This window comes from Sapajus apella, unplaced genomic scaffold (assembly GCF_009761245.1).
Source record: "Sapajus apella isolate SASKATOON/1434 unplaced genomic scaffold, GSC_monkey_1.0 scaffold74, whole genome shotgun sequence".
Classification (NCBI taxonomy): Eukaryota; Metazoa; Chordata; class Mammalia; order Primates; family Cebidae; genus Sapajus; species Sapajus apella.
Window position 1 is genome coordinate 668,826 of NW_022437014.1, and position 21,244 is coordinate 690,069.

Consider the following 21,244-nt stretch of genomic DNA (forward strand, 5'->3'; position numbering starts at 1 on the left):
TACAGTGGGCAATCTCAGCTCACTGCAGCCTCTGCCTCCCAGGCTCAAGCAATCCTCCCATCTCAGCCTCTAGAGGTGCATGCCACCATGCCTGGCTAACTTTTGTATTTTTATTAGAGACATGATTTTGCCACGCTGGCCAGGCTAGTCTTTACTCCTGACCTCAAGTGATTTACCTGCCTTGGCCTCCCAAAGTGCTGGGATTACAGGCATGAGCCACTATCCCTGGCCCGGCTTTAACATTTTTTTGTAGCAAAATATTTTCATCCCTTAGGGGTTCCAAGGTCTGATCTTGCTAAGGAAATCTTTCTCCACTCCCAAATGAGAAAAAAATCTTTTTAAAATTTGCACTTAAATATCTAATCCATCTAGGATTTCTTGTTGTTGTTGTTCAGTGAAGGGCCGGAATTTTTTCAAGTGGATAGCTAAGTGTATCAACACATTTATTTAATATCCTCGTTACCCACCGATCTTAAATGCTATTTTTTCATATCCCAAACTCCTATATATAGTTTTATTTCTGGACTTTTCTTCATTCCACTGGTCCATTTATCTGTTTTTCACTGATTAGCAAACTATTTTAATTATAGTTTTAGCACTAGTTTTGTTAGTTTTAGTATTTTAGAGAACAGCTCATATCTTTTTTTTTTTAAAAGACAGAATTTTGGTCCGAAGCCCAGGCTGGAGTACAATGGCACGATCTCGACTCACTGCAACCTCTGCCTCCTGGGTTCAAGCAATTCTCATGCCTCAGCCTCCCAAATAGTTGGGATTACAGGCGCCTGCCACCATGCCTGGCTAATTTTTGTATTTGTAGTAGAGACAGGGTTTTACCATGCTGGCCAGGCTGGTCTTGAACTCCTGACCTTAAGTGATCTGCCTGCCTCAGACTCCCAAAATGCTGGGATTATAGGCGTGAGCTACTGCACCTGGCCTCATACTTTTTTCAGAATTTTCTTGATTATTCTCATGCATCTTCTCTATTAATTTTAAAGCAGCTAATTATGATTTGTATTTTTTAGTAACCGGGTATTTGGTTTGCCTTGTATTTTAATTAGACTACCCTAATTTGGTAAAAACTGATACCCTTACAAGACTCAATCTATCAGTAAATTATGTCCCTCAGTAAAGTACTATAGTTTTATTCATGTATTATATACTTGATATGTTTACTTCTAGACATTTTATGTTTGTGTTGTAGTTAATTAGCTCATATTTTTCATTACTTTTCTAACTGGCCATTATTATGTCCAGGAAAGCTGTTTTACAAATGTTTTTGTTGTTTCTAGCCACCCAACAGTTCAGTTTTTTCAGTGGTGGTAGGTAACTTCATTTATGAGAATATCAAGTTTTATTAAATTATTTTACAACATTTTTATCTATTTTTTTTTTTGAGACAGTTTGACTATGTCATGGAGGCTTGAGTGCAGTGGCGTGATCATGGCTCACTGCAGCCTCAATTTCCCAGGCTCAGGTGATCCTCCCATCTCAGCCTTCCAAGTAGCTGGGACTACAGGTGCACACCACCATGCTTGGCTAACTTTCTGTACTTTCAGTAGAGACAGGCTTTCACCATGTTGCCCAGGCTGGTCTTGAACTCCTAAACTCAAGCGACATACCTGCCTCACCTCCCAAAGTACTGTGATTACAGGCATGAGCCACCATGCCCAGCCTTTCTCTCTCATTTCTTTTCCTTGCCTTCTGGTATCATTAGAATCCAGAATGCTATTGGGTGGCACAGGTGTTTAACATGCTTCCTTGCCTTGATCCTGACTTTAAAAGAAATAATTATAATATTTCACTGTTAGGGATGGTGTTTACTATAGTTTTTTGATACTCAATCAACTTAAGTGTTCTTTTTTATTTTTTACAATATTAAAAAAATTTTTTGAGGTATGGTTTTGCTCTGTCACCCAGGATGGGGGGCAGTGGCACAATCATGGCTTACTGCAACCTCCACCTCCAGAGCTCAAGCAATCTTCCCACCTCAGCTTTCCAAGTAGCTGGAACCACAGGCATGCACCACCACACCTGGCTTTTTTTTTTTTTTTTTTTTTTTTAAAGAGATAGGGTTTTGCTATGTTACCCAGGCTGGTCTTGAACTCAGATTCTCCCTTGAATGCAAGAGCTGAATGTGAGCATGTCTGCAAGCAGGCCACCCTTTAGAGTGCCTGCACAGGGAATACGAAGAGAATGTACAGGGCAACTAAACAAAGGAAGGTTTTACTTTGGTTGGTGGGTACCTCAGTATATTTTAAGTAGAGTGGGGCTTCCTAAAAAAAAAAAAATCTGGGCTGATTATAAAATTTTGGAATTACTTCTTTTAATCCTACTCCCTTTCTCATCTCAATGGCTGTCCTTGGTGTCTCTCCTTTACTCTTAGTACTTACAAATTTCATACCTTTGTGAGCTGGAGTATTCCATTTTCACAACTACTCCTGTAAGAGAAAAAACAATGCCTACCTAACTATTCCTTAAGTAGTCTTTTAATTTAATTACCTGGCTGTTTAATTTTATACGTCTGCCTGCTCACCTGGGCTTCGTTCACTAAGAACAGTCCTCTTCTTAGTGGCTGATCTCTCTTATGACTACTTTGGAAGCCACACTTTCTGTATTTAGGCATTTCCATCAATTCAGTTTCATCTGCTTTCTCATTTTCAGAAAGGTATGAAAATCTCTCATCTCCTGATGGCATACTTTTCTTTTTTCATTGTTTCAATTGATTTATTATATTCTCCTATTTTTCTGTCACTTTAATGGGATTTTGAGGAGGTGGGAATACAGATGTGTATTTTAACATCCTGAATCAGAGGTCTTGTTGCTATTTATGCATAAAAGAATTAGTGTAAAAAATAAGTCAAATAGTTGATTCTTTCGAACTAAAATATAGATTATGCATGTTTAAGATGATAGAATGATTTTACACTGGGAGAGATTAAATTCTTTATGTCTAAATTTTTGGACAATAACACTGTTTTGCTGTCTTATCACTCATGTTCACTTTTAATTGTCCTAAGAACTTTCCCTTTGCATTCACAACTTGGCTGTTTGGTGAAGGAGACCTCACTTTCAGCCTTTCCTGGCTTTTGGCACGCCTTCCTCACTAAGCTTAATAATTTCTAGCTTTTGATTTAAAGTGAAAAATGTGTGACTCTTCCTTTCATGGGAACACTTAGAGGCCACTTGTAGGGTTATTAATTGGCCTAATTTCAATATTGTTGTGTCTCAAGGAATAGGAAGGCCTGAGGACAGTGAGAGAGTCAAGAGAATGGCCATTTGGTGGATAGTCAGAAATCACGCATTTATCGATTAAGTTTACCATCTTATATGGGAACAGTTCATGGTGTCTCAAAACTATTACAATAACGACATCAAGGATCACTGATCACAAGTCACCATAACAGATATAATAATGAAAAAGTCTGAAATATTGCAAGAATTACCAACATGTGACACAGAGACATGAAGCAAGCATGTGCTGTTGGAAAATGATACAACTGACTTGCTCAACACAGGGTTGGACATCTGTGTAGTGCAGTAAAGCAAAGTGCAATAAAATGAGTCATGCCTATGCTAGGCTTTAAAAATATTATTTTAATCTTTAGGTGGGATCTGATATTAGTGATTGTGTTCTCTTTTTCTAGATGAGTCTAGCCAGCAGTGTGTCAATTTTGTTGTTACTTTTCAAGAATCAGCTTTTGGTTTTATTGATATTCTTTCCATCTTTTCTGTTTTACTGATTTCTGCTCCATCTTTATTACTTCCTTCTTCCTACTTAATTTGAGCTTACTTTGTTCTTCTTTTCTAGTTTAAGGTAGAACCATAAATCATTAATTTTAAGTCGCTCCTAATATAGCATTTAAACCTATAAGTTAACCTCTAAGCACCTCTTAGTTGGATCCCACAAATTTTTATGTATTTTTGTTCATTCCAGTCAAACATTATTCTAATTTCCTTTATGATTTTACCTTTGATTCAAATTATTTGGAAGTGTGTTCACGTTTTTCTTGATCCTTACTTAGTGAGTTCTATTGTGGTCAGAAAACATGCTTGATTTTAAAAAAAAACACACACACCTTACTGGGGTATAATTTTCATGTCATAACATTCACTCAAAGTAGGTCTATAATTCAATAATCTATATAGTAAATTTACCAAGTTTTAGAACGTTTCTAGTTTTAGAACATTTTTACCTCCACAGTAAGATACCTTACACCCACTTACAGTTAATGTCCATTGCCTTTCTAGCACCAGGAAACCACTAATATACTGTGTCTACAGATTTGCCTTTCCTGGACATTTCATATCCATGGATTCACACACTATTTTTTGGTCTTTTAAATCTGGCTTAATCCACTTAAAATAAACATGTATTTAAGATTCATCAATTTTTTAAGGCATGTAGCAGTATTTCATTCTTTTGTACTGCTCAATAATATTCCACTTGGAAGAAAATCCACTTTTCAGCTATTCGCATCTCTTCTTTGGTGAAGTATCTATTTAGATCTTCTACGTCCTTTTTACTTGGGTTGTTTATCTTACTATTGAGCTGTGTGGGTTGCTTGTGAATTATGGATTCAAGTCCTTTACGAGAAACAGAATTTGCATATCTTTTCTCCAGTCTGTGGCTTTTCATTTTCCTACATTTTCATTTTTGTAGCACAAAATTCTTGAATTTTGATAATGCCTAGCTTATAAATTTTTCCTTTTATAGACTATGTTTCTGGTATCATATCTAAGAATTATTGGCTTAATTCAAAGTCTTAAAGATTTTCTTCCAAATTTTTTTTTTTTTTTTTGAGATGGAGTTTCACTCTTGTTGTCCAAGCTGAAGTGCAATGGCACAATCTCGGCTCACTGCAAACCCTGCCTCCTGGGTTCAAGCAATTCTCCTACCTCAGCCTCCCAAGTAGCTGGGATTACAGGCATGTTCCACCACGCCTGGCTATTTTTTTGTATTTTTAGTAGAAACAGGGTTTCACCATGTTAGCCAGGCTGGTCTTCAAGTCCTGACCTCAGGTGATCCGCCCATCTTGAGCTCCCAAAGTTCTGGGATTACAGGCATGAGCCACTGTGCCCAAAATTTTTATAGTGTGTTAGCTCTTACATTAGACGTGTTATCCATTTTGTGTTAATGTTTGTATATAAGTTGAGTGTCTAAGTTCACCTACAGTCATCCCTCAGTAACCACAGGGGGTTGGTATTTGCATATGACCTATGCACATCCTCCTGTATACGTTAAATCATCTCTAGGTTACTTGTAATACCTAATACAATGTTAATGCTATCTATGTAAATAGTTATACTGTATTGTTTTATTTGTATTTATTTATTTTTAGATTTTTTTTTTTTTTTTGAGATGGAGTTTTGCTCGTTACCCAGGTTGGAGTGCAATGGCACAATCTCGGCTCACCGCAACCTCCGCCTCCTGGGTTCAGGCAATTCTCCTGCCTCAGCCTCCTGAGTAGCTGGAACTACAGGCACGTGCCACCATGCCCAGCTAATTTTTTGTATTTTTTTTTAGTAGAGACGGGGTTTCACCATGTTGACCAGGATGGTCTTGATCTCTTGACCTCGTGATCCACCCGTCTCGGCCTCCCAAAGTGCTGGGATTACAGGCGTGAGCCACCGCGCCCGGCCTCGATTTTTAGAATTTTCAATCCGTGGTTGGTTGAATCCATGGATGCAGAACTTGCAGATACGGAAGGGTGACTGTTATTTGCATGCAGATATCCAATTATCTCAGCAGCATTTTTTGACAAAAACTATCATTTCCCAATTGAATTGCCTTGGCATCTTTGTTGAAATTTAAATGACCATCAATATGAGAGTTTATTTCTGGAGTCTACATTTTATTCCCTATCTACTGACCTGTTTATGCTAGCAGCATACTGTCTTGATGGCTGTAGCTTTGTAGTAAATTCTGAAATTGGGAAGTGTGAGCCCTCCAACTTTTCTTTTTCCAAATTGTTTTGGCTATACTGGGTCCCTTTTTTCCCCCTATGTTAATTTTAGGATCAGCTGGTCAATTTCTACAAACTCCTGCTGAAATTTTCACAGGGACGATTTTGATATATATTTAGATACCAATGTGGGGAGTGTTGCAGCTTAACAATACTGAGTCTTCAATTCCATGAACATGGGATGTCTTTCCATTTATTTAAATCTCCTTTAAAATCCCTCAGTAATGTTCTGTAACTCTTGAAATGTACTTTGATTTGAATCCTTTTCAACCGACTGAGATTTTAATAGCCAAACATAGTTTATCTTGATGACTGTACTGTATACACTTGAAAAGAATATGTATTTTGGCTGGGCATGGTGGCTCACGCCTGTAATCCTAGCACTTTGGGAGGCCGAGGCAGGTGAATCACGAGGTCAGGAGTTCGAGACCAGCCTGACCAACATGGTGAAACACCATCTCCACTAAAAAATACAAAAATTAGCCAGGTGTGGTGGCATGCACTTGTAGTCCCCGCTACTCAGGAGGCTGAGGCAGGAGAATTGCTTGAACCCAGGAGGCAGAGTATGCAGTGAGCAGAGATTGTGCCACTGCACTCCAGCCTGGGCAACAGAGTGAGACACTGTCTCAAAAAATAAAATAATAAAAATAAAAATCATGAGGCTGGCTAGGTGCAGTACCTCATGCCTGTAATCCCAGTACTTTGGGAAGCCAAGGTGGATAGATCACCTAAGGTCAGCAGTTCGAGACCAGCTTGGCCAATATGGTGAAACCCCATCTCTATTTAAAAAAAAAACAAAATTTTAGCTGGGTGTGGTGGTAGGTGCTTGTAGTCCCAGCTACTCAGGAGGCTGAGATACAAGAATTGCTTGAACCCAGCAGGCAGAGGTTGCAGTGAGCAGAGATGGCACCACTGCACTCCAGCCTGGGTGACACAGTGAGACTCTGTCTCAAAAAAAAAAAAAAAGTGTATTTTGTAGTTGTTAATAGTCTATAAATGTCAATTATATAAAAGTAGCTGATTCTGTTGCTGAGATTTGTCTTAACCAATTTTTGTTAGCTCTTCTATCAAATGAGTTTTAAAATTTCCTACTAAAATCTAGAACGCCCCTTAATTCTATCAATTATTATGTCATTGTTTTGAGGCTCTGTGATTTAGTGAATATATATAGATTAATTGTGGTGTTTTCCTGATGAACTGCTTCTTATCATCATTATTTTTCAGAGACGGAGTCTTGTTATGCTGCCCTGGCTGGCCCGGAACTCCTGGACTCAAGCAATCCAGTCTTCCCACCCCAACCTCCCAAGTAGCTGGAACTACAGGTACATACCATCACATCCAACTCCTCATCATTATGAAATCAGTCTGTTGCTCAGGTTTGAGTGCAGTGGCACAATCACAGCTCACTACAGCCTTGAGCTTCTGGGCTCAAGCAACTGTCCTACAGGTTTGCGCCACCATGGCCACTAGTTGAAAAAAAAATGTACAAACCAGGTGTTGCTATGTTGGCCACGCTGGTCTCAAACTCCTGGCTCAAGCAATCCTTCTGCTTGGCCTTCCAGAGAGCTGGGACTACAAGCATGAGCCACTGTGCCAAGCCTAATGTCTGCCTTTTAACTGAGGTGTTTAGACTGTTATCACTTAATTGGTGATATGGTTAGATTTAGTCTTCTATTTCTCTGTTCTCCTTTTCTTGGCTTCTTCAATATTTCCTGTCCTAAGACTATTTGAATATTTTTATTGGCTCTTTGGCTACATCTCACTGTATTTTTGAAGCCAGTACTCCAGGAATTACAATATACATGTCTAATCATTGAAAGTCTACTTAGAGTTAGTTTTATATCATTTGATATTTAGCAATATAACTATAATGAAGGTCTGTGGGGAAAGTTCCTTTACTACTGAAGTTCACTACTGTCAACCATCTACACATATTGAAAATTCCATGAGATAATGTTACTATTTTTGTTTAGACAATTACAGGGTTGTTTTGTTTTTGTTTTTTTGTAGTTTAGGAGGCCAAAAATTCATCTTTTCTATTAACCAGCTATTTACCATTTATTTTACACTTCTTTTATTCATGAAGATCCAGGTTTCTCTTTGGTATCATTTTTCTTCAGTCTAAAGAACTTCCTTCAGCATATCTTACAGAGCAATTCCACTGCTCATGAATTCCTTTCTTTTATCTGAAAATGTCTTTATTTCACATTGACCCCTGAAGAATATTTTCACTGGATATAGAATTCTGAGTTGACAGGTCTTTTCTTTCTACACGTTAAAGGTACCATTCCACTAAATTCTTCCCTCCAAGGATTATAATGAAAAGTGCATGGGTAAATTCAAATCTTTATTCCTCCATAGGTAATGTATACTTTTTTGTTAATAGCTTTCAATGTATTTTTTTTTTAATCGGCCATTTTCTTTTCTTTTCTTTTTTTTTTTTTTTTGGAGACGGAGTTTCGCTTTTGTTACCCAGGCTGTCAGGCTGGAGTGCAATGGCGCGATCTCGGCTCACCGTAACCTCCGCCTCCCGGGTTCAGGCAATTCTCCTGCCCCAGCCTCCTGAGTCGCTGGGATTACAGGCACGCGCCACCATGCCCAGCTAATTTTTTGTATTTTTAGTAGAGATGGGGTTTCACCATGTTGACCAGGATGGTCTCGATCTCTTCACCTCGTGATCCACCCGCCTCGGCCTCCCACAGTGCTGGGATTACAGGCTTGAGCCACCGTGCCCGGCCTAATCAGCCATTTTCTTGTTAGCGGGTGGATATCTCTGATTTTTAGCAGTTTACTTTTGATGTGTGCAGGTGTGGTTTTGAGTTTATTCTGTCTGTAATTTGCTGAGTCTCTTGTATCTATAAATCTGTATCTTTTACCAGTTTTAGAGGTTTCAGCCATTATTTCTTCAAATCTTCAAATATCTTTTTTTATTTTTTCAGACAAAGTCTCGCTGTGTTGCCAGGCTGAAGTGCAGTGGTGCGATCTCAGCTCACTGCAACCTCCGCATCCTGGGTTCAAGCAATTCTCCTGCCTCAGCCTCCCAAGTAGCAGGGGCTACAGTTGCACACCACCACACCCAGCTAATTTTTGTATTTTTTAGTAGAGATGGGGTTTCACCATGTTGGCCAGGATGGTCTCGATCTCCTGACCTCGTGATCTGCCTGCCTCGGCCTCTCAAAGTGCTGGGATTAAAGGCATGAGCCATTGCACCTGGCCTCAAATGTCTTTTCTAACAAAATCTATCTCTTCAATTCTTCTGGAACTCAATATCCATATTTTATTTGTTCTTTTGATATTATCACACAAGTCCCTGAGACTATGTTTAGTTTTGTTTTTTTGAGATGCAGCCTTGCTCTGTCACCAACAAGCTGAAACTACAGCCATGTGCCACCACGCCTGGCTAATTTTGTATTTTTAGTAGAGACAGGGTTTCTGCATGTTGGTCAGGCTGGTCTCAAACTCCCAACTTTAGGTGATCCACCCACCTCAGCCTCCCAAAGCACTGGAATTACAGGCATGAGCCACCATGCCCTGCCTCTTCTGATTAATTTCTATTACTCTTCACTGACTAGTTATAAAAATTGTTTTAATAATTTCTATTTCTTGCTAGAATTTAATTTATTTCAAATGTGTTTTCCTTTACCTAAAGGAACTAGTTATGGTAGCTGCTTTAAAGTTTCTCCCTGATACTTCCAACATCTGAGTCATTTTGGAGTTGTCTTTTCCTTGAGAATTGGTCACATTTTCCTGGTACTTTATATCAAGTAGTTTGGGATTTTATTTTGGACACTGAATATTATGTTATGTAGACTGGGTACTGTCATAATACTTCAGAGATTGTTGATGCCTTTGTTTCAGCAGGCAATCGAGTTATATTCTGACCGTAATTTGTGTTTTGCTTTTTCTAGGCAGTGAACTTTCAGTTCAGTTACTTAAGGCTTTTCTATTCCAGTTTACATCTGTCCCAAGACCGTGCTGGTTAAGGGGTAGGCTGATACTTGTATGGGATTCCCCTCAAACTTTTGCACAAAGAGGCCTGTTTCTCAGGCTTCTCTGTTCAGGAAATAAGGGGTTTTTCTTGAAGTTTTATCTGCCAGAGATGCCATGCAATGATGCGGCTATCCTTGGGGCAAAGATGCATAAAAAAAGAAAATTGATAAACTCATTTCTGTGTGGGTCTCTCCCCAGAATCTGCCTGCTTTTATTTTTCAGAATCCTTAGTTGTTTTTTAATTTTGTCTGGTTTTTAAACTGTAATCAGTGGGAAGGACTGGCTGTGGTGGTCTTATGTTACCACAGTGGAACCAGTATTCTCACCCCCATTTCTGAAAAATATTTTTGTTTGGTATAGAAAAATAGGTTGACAGTTAATTTTCTTTCAGTACTTTAAAGATATCTTTTCAGTGTCTTCTGACATCATAGTTTCTCTTCAGAAGGCCACTGCTCCTTTGCAAATAATGTACCTCTTTTCTTTGGCTCAAGATATTTGTTTTTTATTTCATTTTCAGTTCTAAAATTTACATTTGATTATTTTTAATACATTCTGATTAACTGGCGAAACTTTCCGTCTTTACAGCTATTTATAATAGCTTTTCCTTTATATTCTTGAACATATTATAATTATTACAAAGTCCCTTGTTAATTAAAACATCCGGATCACTCGAAGGTCTCTTTCCATTAACTGCTTTGTTCTGTTTTTTAGTTATGTTCCTGTCTCTTGGCATAGTTATTTTTAATTGAGTGGTAGACATTGTGTGTTAAAAACTGCAAGGATTCCAGATGATGTTTTATTCCTCCAGAAAAGGTACAATCTTTTCTTGCTGATAAAATAAAAGCTGATTATTTTAACCAAATCACGATGACCTAAGTCAAGTCTAGGTTTTAATTTTGGTCAGGCCTAGTCTACATCTGGTTTGCCAATGTTCCTAAGGCTTATCTCTGTAAGTATTCCAACTGAGGCCCTCTCTGGCAGCTCCTGAACTCTAGCTCTTATGAGGCCAGCACCATGAAACTGCTGAGAACTTGACTTCTCAGAAATGTTCTACTTACCCTTCTCATGCAGTATCAAGTATCTGGAAAATGTCTTGAGGGAAAAAAAATCTTCAGTGTTTTTGAGGCCCTTAAAGTCTTCAATTTTGTCTCTCTAAACCACAAAGTCCCAAAAGTTCTGATAAGGGAAGGCCTAGATTTACAACCTAGTGCTTCATGCTCATAATTAGCAAATACCCTCAGGAAGAAAGTGGCTCTAGAACTTCAGTTCACCTCTCTAGAATCCTGCCTGTCTGCTTTCTAGTACTTCTGGCAGTTCTCTGATGACTTTAAACAGATACTTCCTCTATTTCATCTAGCGTTTTGCTCTTAGAGGACGATATGCAAGTCTAGCCTAAGTTACTGCATCCTAACCAGAAGGGCAAATCATATGCCTGACTGGTAATTTTTGAGGGCATACTGGACACATTGTCTGGAAAAAAAAAAAAATCTGCATCTTGAAGGAAATATTGAAATTCAGTAAGTACTTTCAAATAACACTAATTCTTACTCCAGTTACAAATCACTGTCTTTCAAAACTGAACTACAAATATAACCTTAGTAAGATTTTTTTTTCTTTTGTAGTTATTATTGCAGTTCAAATTCTGATACTTACAAAACTTACACACTCCATGAGTCATTTTTATAAAGCTATGTTTAGGAAGAAGAGTTAAAACAAGCAAGGGGCTTTTCGTGGTGATGGGTGTGTGTGTGTGTGTGTGTGTGTGTGACTGTAAAAGTAGCAAATACTAACCAAACTTACCTTAGATGATGTGGTATACATGGTGAATCTTGAATACCATTTGCTTGCTTTCTCTGCAACTCCTTTTCCAGCAGTGAACATACTGTTCCTTAGAACATCTAGTTTAGGTACTAGTAGTGTATCTAAGTTAAATGAAGGTGATGAGTGGGTTAATGTATCCCGAGATTCTTCCCTAAATGGGCAAGTAGGTGAGAAGGCTGGAGAAGACCAAAGTCTATCTCTTGGTTTCTCCTCACTTTTTGTGTAACTTTTAGATTTGGTAAGTCTCACTGGCTTAGGAGAATTAGGAGGCAGACTAGATCTTCTGCATGCCTTGACCAATGTTGGACTTTTCTTATTTAATTTATCATCACATGCCCGTTGTAAATCAATGCTTGGTGTACGACTTGTCAAAGGACTGCTCATATTATTCATATACATCACGATTTCTTCAGCTAAATCACGCCTAGCAGATGGTGTTGAAATGCTTTTGCTGTCATCTTCATCCTCTTCCTCCTCTTCTTTTTGCTGTTCAGTCTCAGCAACCAAAAGAGAGAGGGGATCAAATCCTGTTGCAACATCAGTTTTTTCAAAAGGTTTTACTGAAAAGCTGCTGTTCATACGCTGAATTCTCTTGAGATTTTGTGTAGCAATACATCCTGCTTTTGATCCATCTGTTTCACTGTCTAAGTCTTCTAAGTCAAAAATAACAGGTGAATCCATTTTATCTGCCAAATAGTTAGAACCATCAAAAGGTGTATCATCATCACTAGATTCCTTTTCTAAACTGTCTCTTTTTGATCTTAAAGGTGGCTTCCCAATATCAAGAGTATTTGGTCTTGTCCTTTTTGAGATAACATTTGAAAGAATTTTTGCATCGGCTCCCAATTTTTCAACTATATCTCCAGGGGTTGCTTCCTGGTTAATTCTATTGAGCATAAATCCCATCAGTACCCCTCCACTAAGATTACGGTTTCTATTTCCCCAGACCACTTGCTGCTGCAAATTAGCTTCATTGTCACTTTTATGTCTTTTTCTGAAGCATCTACTTTGAATGTTTCCTGTTTCATTTGTATCCTCAAGAGATGATATTAAGAGCAGTTCAGGTGTGCTTTCTGAAAAACAAGCAAAGTGTTTTTAGCCATGAAAATATAATAGTAAATATAAGTCATCTTAAACATTTAAAATTCTAGCGATAAAAATGATAACAAGCACTCACTGAGTGTCTGCTATTTGACAGATACTATACTAGACACTTTACTTATATTACCTACTGTAAACATTCTAATATCCTTCTGAGTTGAGAAAAAAGGAACACTCAGAGAGATGAATTATCTAGCTCAGAGTCCTTAAGAGACAGAACTGGGATTCAAATTCAGACATGTCCAGTTATAAAGGGTATGCTCCTAGACATTAGAATGCACTGCTTTTTAAAAAATGTTATCAATTAAGATTATATTTAATAATGAATTTATATTAATTCCACTAAATAAATTACAATGGTTTTACAATTGTGGTTGTACTAGATGACCTTGAGATTCTGTCTTTTTTTTGTTGTTTTTTTAATTTAATTGGACAACACAGGGTCTCACCATGTTGCCCAAGTTGGTCTTGAACTGCTGGGCTCAAGAAATTCTTCTAAGGCCAGGCGCGGTGGCTCAAGCCTGTAATCCCAGCACTTTGGGAGGCCGAGACGGGTGGATCACGAGGTCAAGAGATCGAGACCATCCTGGTCAACATGGTGAAACCCCGTCTCTACTAAAAATACAAAAAATTAGCTGGGCATGGTGGCACGTGCCTGTAGTTCCAGCTACTCAGGAGGCTGAGGCAGGAGAATTGCCTGAACCCAGGAGGCGGAGGTTGCGGTGAGCTGAGATTGTGCCATTGCACTCCAACCTGGGTAACATGAGCGAAACTCTGTCTCAAAAAAAAAAAAGAAATTCTTCTGCTTTGGCTTCCCAAAGTGCTAGGATTATAGGTGTGAGCCACCATGCCCAGCCAAAATTGTGAATCTTCTCCTTATTAAAATGAAAAAGAAAAACATCCAAAACACGAAACAAAATGGAAGTATGTTAACTTTATCCATAAATAAAGGGTTTTTTTCTTTAAAATAAAAAAAACCTCCAAATCATTATAACTATAAATGTGGCTAATTTTACATTTGCTTAACATACTGACTGCAAGTTCATACCAGTCAAATGTTAATGGCCACTTCACATTATTTGAAAACACTGTTCACTGCTTTCTACCAAATTACTCAGATAATACTAAAAGCAGAAATCTAGATTTCTGATCACTTTAATTGTTCTTACTATATGTGGGAGTCCTCTAAAGCATTAGTCTAGGTAGAGTATCTCAACTATTCTTCTTACGTGCTTTATCCACAGAATCAGCTCACTATAGCCAGACAAGTATTAAAAATGTACCTTTTCTTGCAAATGGCAGGGCAAGAGATAAGACAGGATACTAGAGGTCATAAAAGCTGATATCTACTATTACTTAATAGTATATACCATTAACAAGAAAAATGACAGAGAAGCAGTTTATTCTTTTTTTCATCAGCTTACGATTGAGGACATGAGAAATAAAAAACCCACTTTCTTCTGATATTCTGGGAAATGTTCTGCTTGACAGTTTAAATATTACTAAAGACCTGAAGGAAATCTTATAACCAAAAGATTATGCTCTGAAATTGTATCTAAATAGATGTGCAATGGCTCCTTTGCAGAGTCAGTGATATACTATGATCTGAAGACAAAGTCTGTTATCAGACTTTACCAGAGGTTTGCAAACTATACCCACGAGTCATATCTAGCCTGAGGCCTGTTTATGTAGTCTCAAACAGTTTCTACATTTGCAAAGGGTTGTAAAAATCATGCACCCAGAAAAACAGGTAAGAGAGATTGTATGTGCCCTACAAGGCCTGAAATATTGACTATCCAGCCTTTTACAAAAAAGTTTGCCTGATCCTAAGTTTACACACATGCTGAATTCTATAAGCTAGGCTGGATGCTACATGCCTCTAACACAAAGACTACAAACTATTTAACTTCCTTGGGCTAGATGGCTCTATGACACGATTCCGGCCAGTGATATTAAGGTATAGTTTGTGAGGGTTTTTGGAAAAACCTTCCTGACAAAAGAAATAGATATGGCTGGTGCTTCCCTTCGCATTCTTTTTGCCTTGATTCGATAGGTGATGTGTGGAGTTACTGGTGGCCATACTGTAATCATGATTAGGTCAAAAGAACTGATGGCAAATCAGTTGAACCAACATCTAGAGCAATTGCTTACCTCTGAATTTCCTATTTGAGAAAAATAAACCACAAATTCTTTAAGCACAGTACTTATTAATCATATATTCTGAGACTTAAAGCTGAACACATGCCTAGCTGATATACTAGCCTTTTCTCAGATCTTTGAACATGCTGTAGGATTCCTACCAAACAGCCTTTTAGACATGCTTCCCTCTGCTTGGAATGAACCCTCTCAATTCCTCCTTTCTGACCCCACTCTCATTTATTTTCCACTCATATTTGAAATTTAAGCTCAAAAATGATAATGCTGAAGGAAGTCTTCCCTGTCTAAAGACCCCAAACCTAGGACATATCTACATTCTCATAGCAATTAACTGTCCTTCTTCACTGTCCTTCTGTACTTAGTCTAAGAGCACTCTCACATGTACTTGATTAATGTCTTCCCATCCCTTCTACCTGCTGTCTCCATGAAGGCAGGATCCATGTTTATTTTTTTGTTTCTTATTATATCTCCAGTAGCGCCTGGCATATAGTAGAATCTAAAAGAATATTTACTGAATGAATACTGTCTATTAGGCAGTAACTGCAGCCAGTAAACCAACCTGGAATATAATATGTTATATTCACAGCTATAATCCCAACACTTTGGGAGGCCGGGGCAGGTGGATTGCCTGAGGTGGGGAATTTGAGACCAGCTTGGCCTACATGGTGAAACCCCGTCTCTACTAGAAATACAAAAATTAGCCAGGTGTGGTGGTGCATGCCTGTAATCCTAGCTACTAGGGAGGCTGAGACATGAGAACCTGGGAGGTGGAGGTTGCAGTGAGCCAAGATTGCACCACTGTACCCCAGCCTGTGCAAGAGAGTAAGACTCTGTCTCAAAAAAAAAAAAAAATCAAGATGACCATTAGACTGATAAGTTTATTTCAAAATCTAATCAAACATAAAAATATATCTTTTTCTACTCCCATATATATACACATATATACATATACAAGGGTGTCCAATGATATAAATAAAATATTCATATATTGTACTGCAAAACATAAATGAACTTGAAAAATGCTTCAAAATCCTAGTATATACAAGTATATAATAAGTAGTCCTATATATCCCATGTATGGTCTTTGGCAGCATTAATAAACCCATAGTACTTAACAGATGAGAGTTTTCAAGCCAAAAGCATCAAGGATAAATAACTTTACTTCACACCAAAGAAATCTACTCTAGACTTTTATAAAGTTCATTTGTAATTGAAAGCCAGATGTTAACCAGATGCTTATTATTCTGACAAAATGTCAAGATCAAAGGATGGTTTACACTCATATTTAAATAAAAATATTAAACGCAGATCTTCAGAGGAGGACAAGCATGAACAGACAGAAATGAAAGAATAAAATAAAGATCAAAGGCAAGCTATTAAGAGTTATAATTAGAAAATTAGTTACAAAGGACTAAGTGGTTGTGAAACAACTCCATGATATTGATGAAAAAATTTTTAATGTTTACATTATAACAATTATGTAACAAAGAAATGCAAAATAAGAGTTATAGGTCATCTTTTTTGTTTGCTTGATAGATAAGGGTAGGGTTCCACAAGCTTTTTCTACAAAGGGCTAAAAAGTAAATACTGTAGTCTTTGCAGGCCGTGTGGTCTCTGTCACAACCACTCAACTCTGCTGTTACAATGCAAAAACAGCCACAGACAATATGGAAATGAATGAGCACGTCTGTTCCCACAACATTATTTATGAAAACTGAGGTTTGAATTTCATAAAATTTTCGTGTGTCTCACAGTATTGGTCTTCTCTGATTATTTTCTGACCATTTAAAACCATAAAAACCATTAGAGCTTGGTTAGCTTGTGGGCCGGTACAGCCGCAGGCTTCAGGCCAAACTGGTCCCTGTGCCTTAGTCTGCCGACCTGAACTGGAGGCATATCTAACGTGTTGCAAAAAACCAAACACAATTCACCAAGGCCATTGAAACACAGAGATATTTCAGCCTTGACAGCACATGTGCTTCAATATTTTTTATATTACAATATCAGGCAAAATTAAGCTAATACAAAAAAAAAGTTACAAGGTAATCACACTATTAACACTAATAACTCCGAATCTTAAGTCTATTTAATCCCCTAAAAATGGTCTGGTGGAAAACTTGTGAGGCCAAATATTATTCTACTTCTAATCTGACTTTTCCATTAACTATTGACCATTTATGTGACCTGCCAATCACTGAAGTATGCCTTAGTTTTCTCATCTTTAACATAGTGCTAATATCCCCTCTGATAGAAGCATTGCTATATTTTATATTAACATATCTAATATAAAATAATATATACGTTTTCTCATATTAAGACTTTGAAAAGAAAAATCATTGGGTATTGTTACTTAAACTATCTGAAGGACTATCCTTTTGCCTCTGGAAAAACAGGAATAATATGAAACTAATAAACCATATACTTCATTTGAAACTTAACTAGGTGTATGGTACCCCAAGATTCATCACCTCTCCTGATTCCACTTTCCCCTTCCAAAGAGTCCCAACAGTCTAAACTCAAAAGACAGCATAAAAGCTGTAGGTCTGCCCCATGCCTTGTTATAATGCAAGCCTCAACACAGCATGTTATAAAATGTAGAACTCAAGTTACTAAGCTATACCAAGAGAGACTGCACAAAACAATTTTTAAAATAACCTTGAAAAATTAAGACTATTAAAAAATAAGTATTCACTAATCATGCAGATAGATATAAATTATTCTGCACATAACAACTTACCCATGCTTTCTCCTGCTATTTTATCAGCACTGTTGTTACTTGTACCGGTGAGACGAACGATGCTGGAAGAACTTTGATAACTGAGCTTAGGAAGGCAATCAGCACTTCCTTTTGCACTCTCACTCTCTGACACTGTAAAGATGAAAATGAAAATGCTAGTGAAGTAAAATCTATAGACATTGTAGGAGGTATCAAGAGCGGTTTCCAGTTCTACATATTTTTGTTTGAAAATAGGTGATAAGAAAATGGTGAACACCTCTATATCTGTTGGTCAACCACAAATAAGTGATTTCACTTATTTGAGGCCTCAAAGTATAGATCAAACTACTGAATACTGATCATGCATAAGGTCCATGCACAAATTTTATATTTCCTCCTTGACTGTAAAGGAATGCTTTTGGTTGAGTGGGGAAGGAGGTAAATATAATCACAATCCTTAACAAACTTTAGTTTTTTTTTTTTTTCGGGTCTAACGGGTAAGGTGCTGATGTCATAACAAGGTTCAAGGGTGGTACATCTCACAAACATGCATGAACACCCAATCATCATGCTCATGAACTACAAAAGGATCACAACCTTTAAAATATTGTTAAATCTCAGAAAAAAATACTGTTTCAAGAATTGTGTATATACTTCTACTAAATACACGTATTTTGGGAGTTACATAGCATTCATTCTAACGGTATTTGATTTGGGGAGTGCTTTGCCACTGAGACTATATACTTCACACATAAAGCTTTTGTATGAGAGTATGTGGTGGCTGAGAGGGCATGTAACGGGACAAATAGTTACAATGGGAAAATGGAAAGTAACAACAGGACTTTTATAAAAGCACTTGTACTTTCTATGAATATAAGTTCACGATTTAATACAATATTGACTTAATACCTACAGGAACTACAATCACTCCCTTTTTTATCTTTTTCTTCTTGAATGTCTTCAGTAGATGTATCCCCTCTTCTAACTTCATCTTTAGATAATGAATTATATCCAAGATCAGACTGGCCACCTGGTAAAACAAAAGGGAAAAAAAAAAAAAAGAAAGAAACAAAACTCTACCATAAACTTCTTTAGTGAGTACAACTGGAATTAGGAGCAACATACTAGCATTTGAATTTTCTTATAAATTTTTTTCTGGATAACTTCCAATTTAAAGTATTATTTTGTTAGCTACCCCTTCCATCATCTCTATTAATATAAGAAAGAGGTGATCTTGAAATAATTTACTCTCTTGGCTCCACACTGTAGTCAGAAGTAACTATGTACATTCACACTACTATATGAGCTCCAAAAGACACAGACGAACCAGACATTCTTTATACAAGTCCGTGACCTTTCTAGTTGAAAGTCTGAGTTTCAACTAAGCAAGAGAAGAGAAATCTGTATAGAATTTATAACAGAACATTCACACATAGATCATAAGAGCTAAATGTTTAAATGATTTAACTAAAAAATTGGATTTCTTCAAATTTATTGATAGGTAATTAATGTACAAATACATGGAAATAAGATAAATATCTACTGTTAAATATATTGCTAAGAAAAGCAAAAGGAGCTAGTTGCAGTGGTTCATGCCTCTAATCCCAGTACTCTGGGTGGCTGAGGCAGGCATATCACTTGAGCCCAGGAGTTTGAGACCAGCCCGGACAACACAGTGAGACCTCATATCTACCAAAAATAAAAAATAAAAAAATTAGCCAGGCACGTTGGCATACATCTATAGTCCCAGCTACTTGGGCGGCTGACGTGGGAGGATCACTTGAGCTCAGGAGTTCAAGGCTGCAGTGAACTATGATCGCACCCCAGCACTCCAGCCTGGGCAGCCTGGGCAACAATGTGAGACCTTATCTCAAACAGTGTGAGACCCTATCTCAAAGAAAGGAAAAAGGTCTATCAATATTTTTAAAAAAACGTCTACTACATTGTTAAGCTAAAGAGGCTCTGCATCGTTTTTAGAAAATTGTTTTCGCCAGATTAGTCTCACAAGATAAGGTTTTGAATCCTAGTTCTCTATTTTAGGAGACATGTGATTTTAAGTAACGATATAACTTTTTGTTCCAATTTCAAGTTCCCAAATTTGTAAAACACGAGGTTATTATAACATGAGACTATACATGAAAAATGGTTTTATAAACTTGTAAAGCACTCTCTAATGAAATTATATTAAGTATCACTAGGTATTTACTCTGTTACAATTTTGAGATTTTATATTTTCTAATTAAACTTCATCAGGTCCATTTCTAAAGAAACTAGAAACAGAAAAATTTGAGAATAATCTTGATGAAATTCATGCTTTTATTAAGTTTTGCACTATTTTAAGATAGCCTTTTTTTTTTTTTTTGAGACAGAGTCTCACTATGTTGCCCAGGCTGGAGTGCAGTTGGGTCGCTACAACCTCCACCTCCTGGGTTCAAGCAATTCTCATGCCTTCACTTCCCAAGCAGCTGGGATTACAGGAATGCCCCCCCATGCCTGGCTAATTTTTGCATATTTAGTAGAGATGGGGTTTTGCCATGTTGACCAGGCTGGTCTCGAACTCCTGGCCTCAAGTGACCCACTTGCCTTGGCCTCCCAAAATGCTGGAATTACAGGTGCAAGCCACTGCACCAGACCTAAGATAGCTTTTTTAAAAGCCAAAGTGAACAGGTAAGATTTCTTCATTTTGAAGAGATAATGCCAGAGGATAACTATTACAACTGATTGAAATCATACTGTATAATCAAGGAATAAAACCACTCAAGGAAGAATAACTGTGAATATTACATTTCAACAAAATTAGCTTACATTTATTAATCTTACAAGTAGGTATAAAAGGAGAGAGACCAAAATAATATTGACATTTGCAGAGATAGGAGCCTTCATATTTTATTAGTAATGCTTCAATTTTTAAAGTTGCTGTCCTTGAAGGGCTTGCTCTTATCTATATTCAAAAGTTATGTGTAATTTTTGAAATGTAATAATAAAAAGAACAGAATTATGTAAATAATTTATATTTGTGTGTCAGTTGTAATAGTACTTAAGAAAAGCTGATATACAAATCTTATATTTCTATTAAATTAATGCCATCTTTGGCACTACAATTCTAGCACTGAAATATACAATTCTATATATACACATATATAAATATACACATAAAATATATAATTCTATATACACATATATATACACATTATGTGTATATGAATTATACAAACATATATTATACAAATACTATTACATATACATATGTAATACTATTTATTATTTTATGTATATATAAATTAAAAAAATTTTTTGAGACAGGGTCTCACTCTGTCACCCAAGCTGGAGTGCAGTGGCTTGATCATCGCTCACTGCAGCCTCAACCTCCTAGGTTCAAGCAATTCTTCCACCTCAGCCTCCCTAGTAGCTGGGACCACAGGCATGGGACACCATGCCCAGCTAATTTTTGTATTTTTGTAGAGACAGGGTTTCACTATGTTGCCCAGGACAGTCT

At 37.2% G+C, this 21,244-nt stretch overlaps 1 protein-coding gene and 1 non-coding gene across 9 annotated transcripts in view; both read right to left on the reverse strand.

The window, feature by feature from the left end:
• The window catches only part of DENND4A (DENN domain containing 4A), a 122,062-nt gene that overhangs the window by 23,977 nt on the left and 76,841 nt on the right, over positions 1 to 21,244 (reverse strand). For all 8 annotated transcript variants that reach the window (XM_032251003.1, XM_032251001.1, XM_032251002.1 and 5 more), the window contains 3 exons: positions 18,662 to 18,778; positions 17,770 to 17,901; positions 11,754 to 12,847 (listed from right to left, as the gene is read on the reverse strand). In XM_032251003.1, the coding sequence (XP_032106894.1) occupies positions 11,754 to 12,847; positions 17,770 to 17,901; positions 18,662 to 18,778 (1,343 nt within the window). The remainder of the gene's footprint in view (positions 1 to 11,753; positions 12,848 to 17,769; positions 17,902 to 18,661; positions 18,779 to 21,244) is intronic.
• On the reverse strand, positions 18,236 to 18,339 carry LOC116532201. Its single transcript, XR_004260761.1, has one exon. It is a non-coding gene; the product is annotated as a small nucleolar RNA U13 (small nucleolar RNA).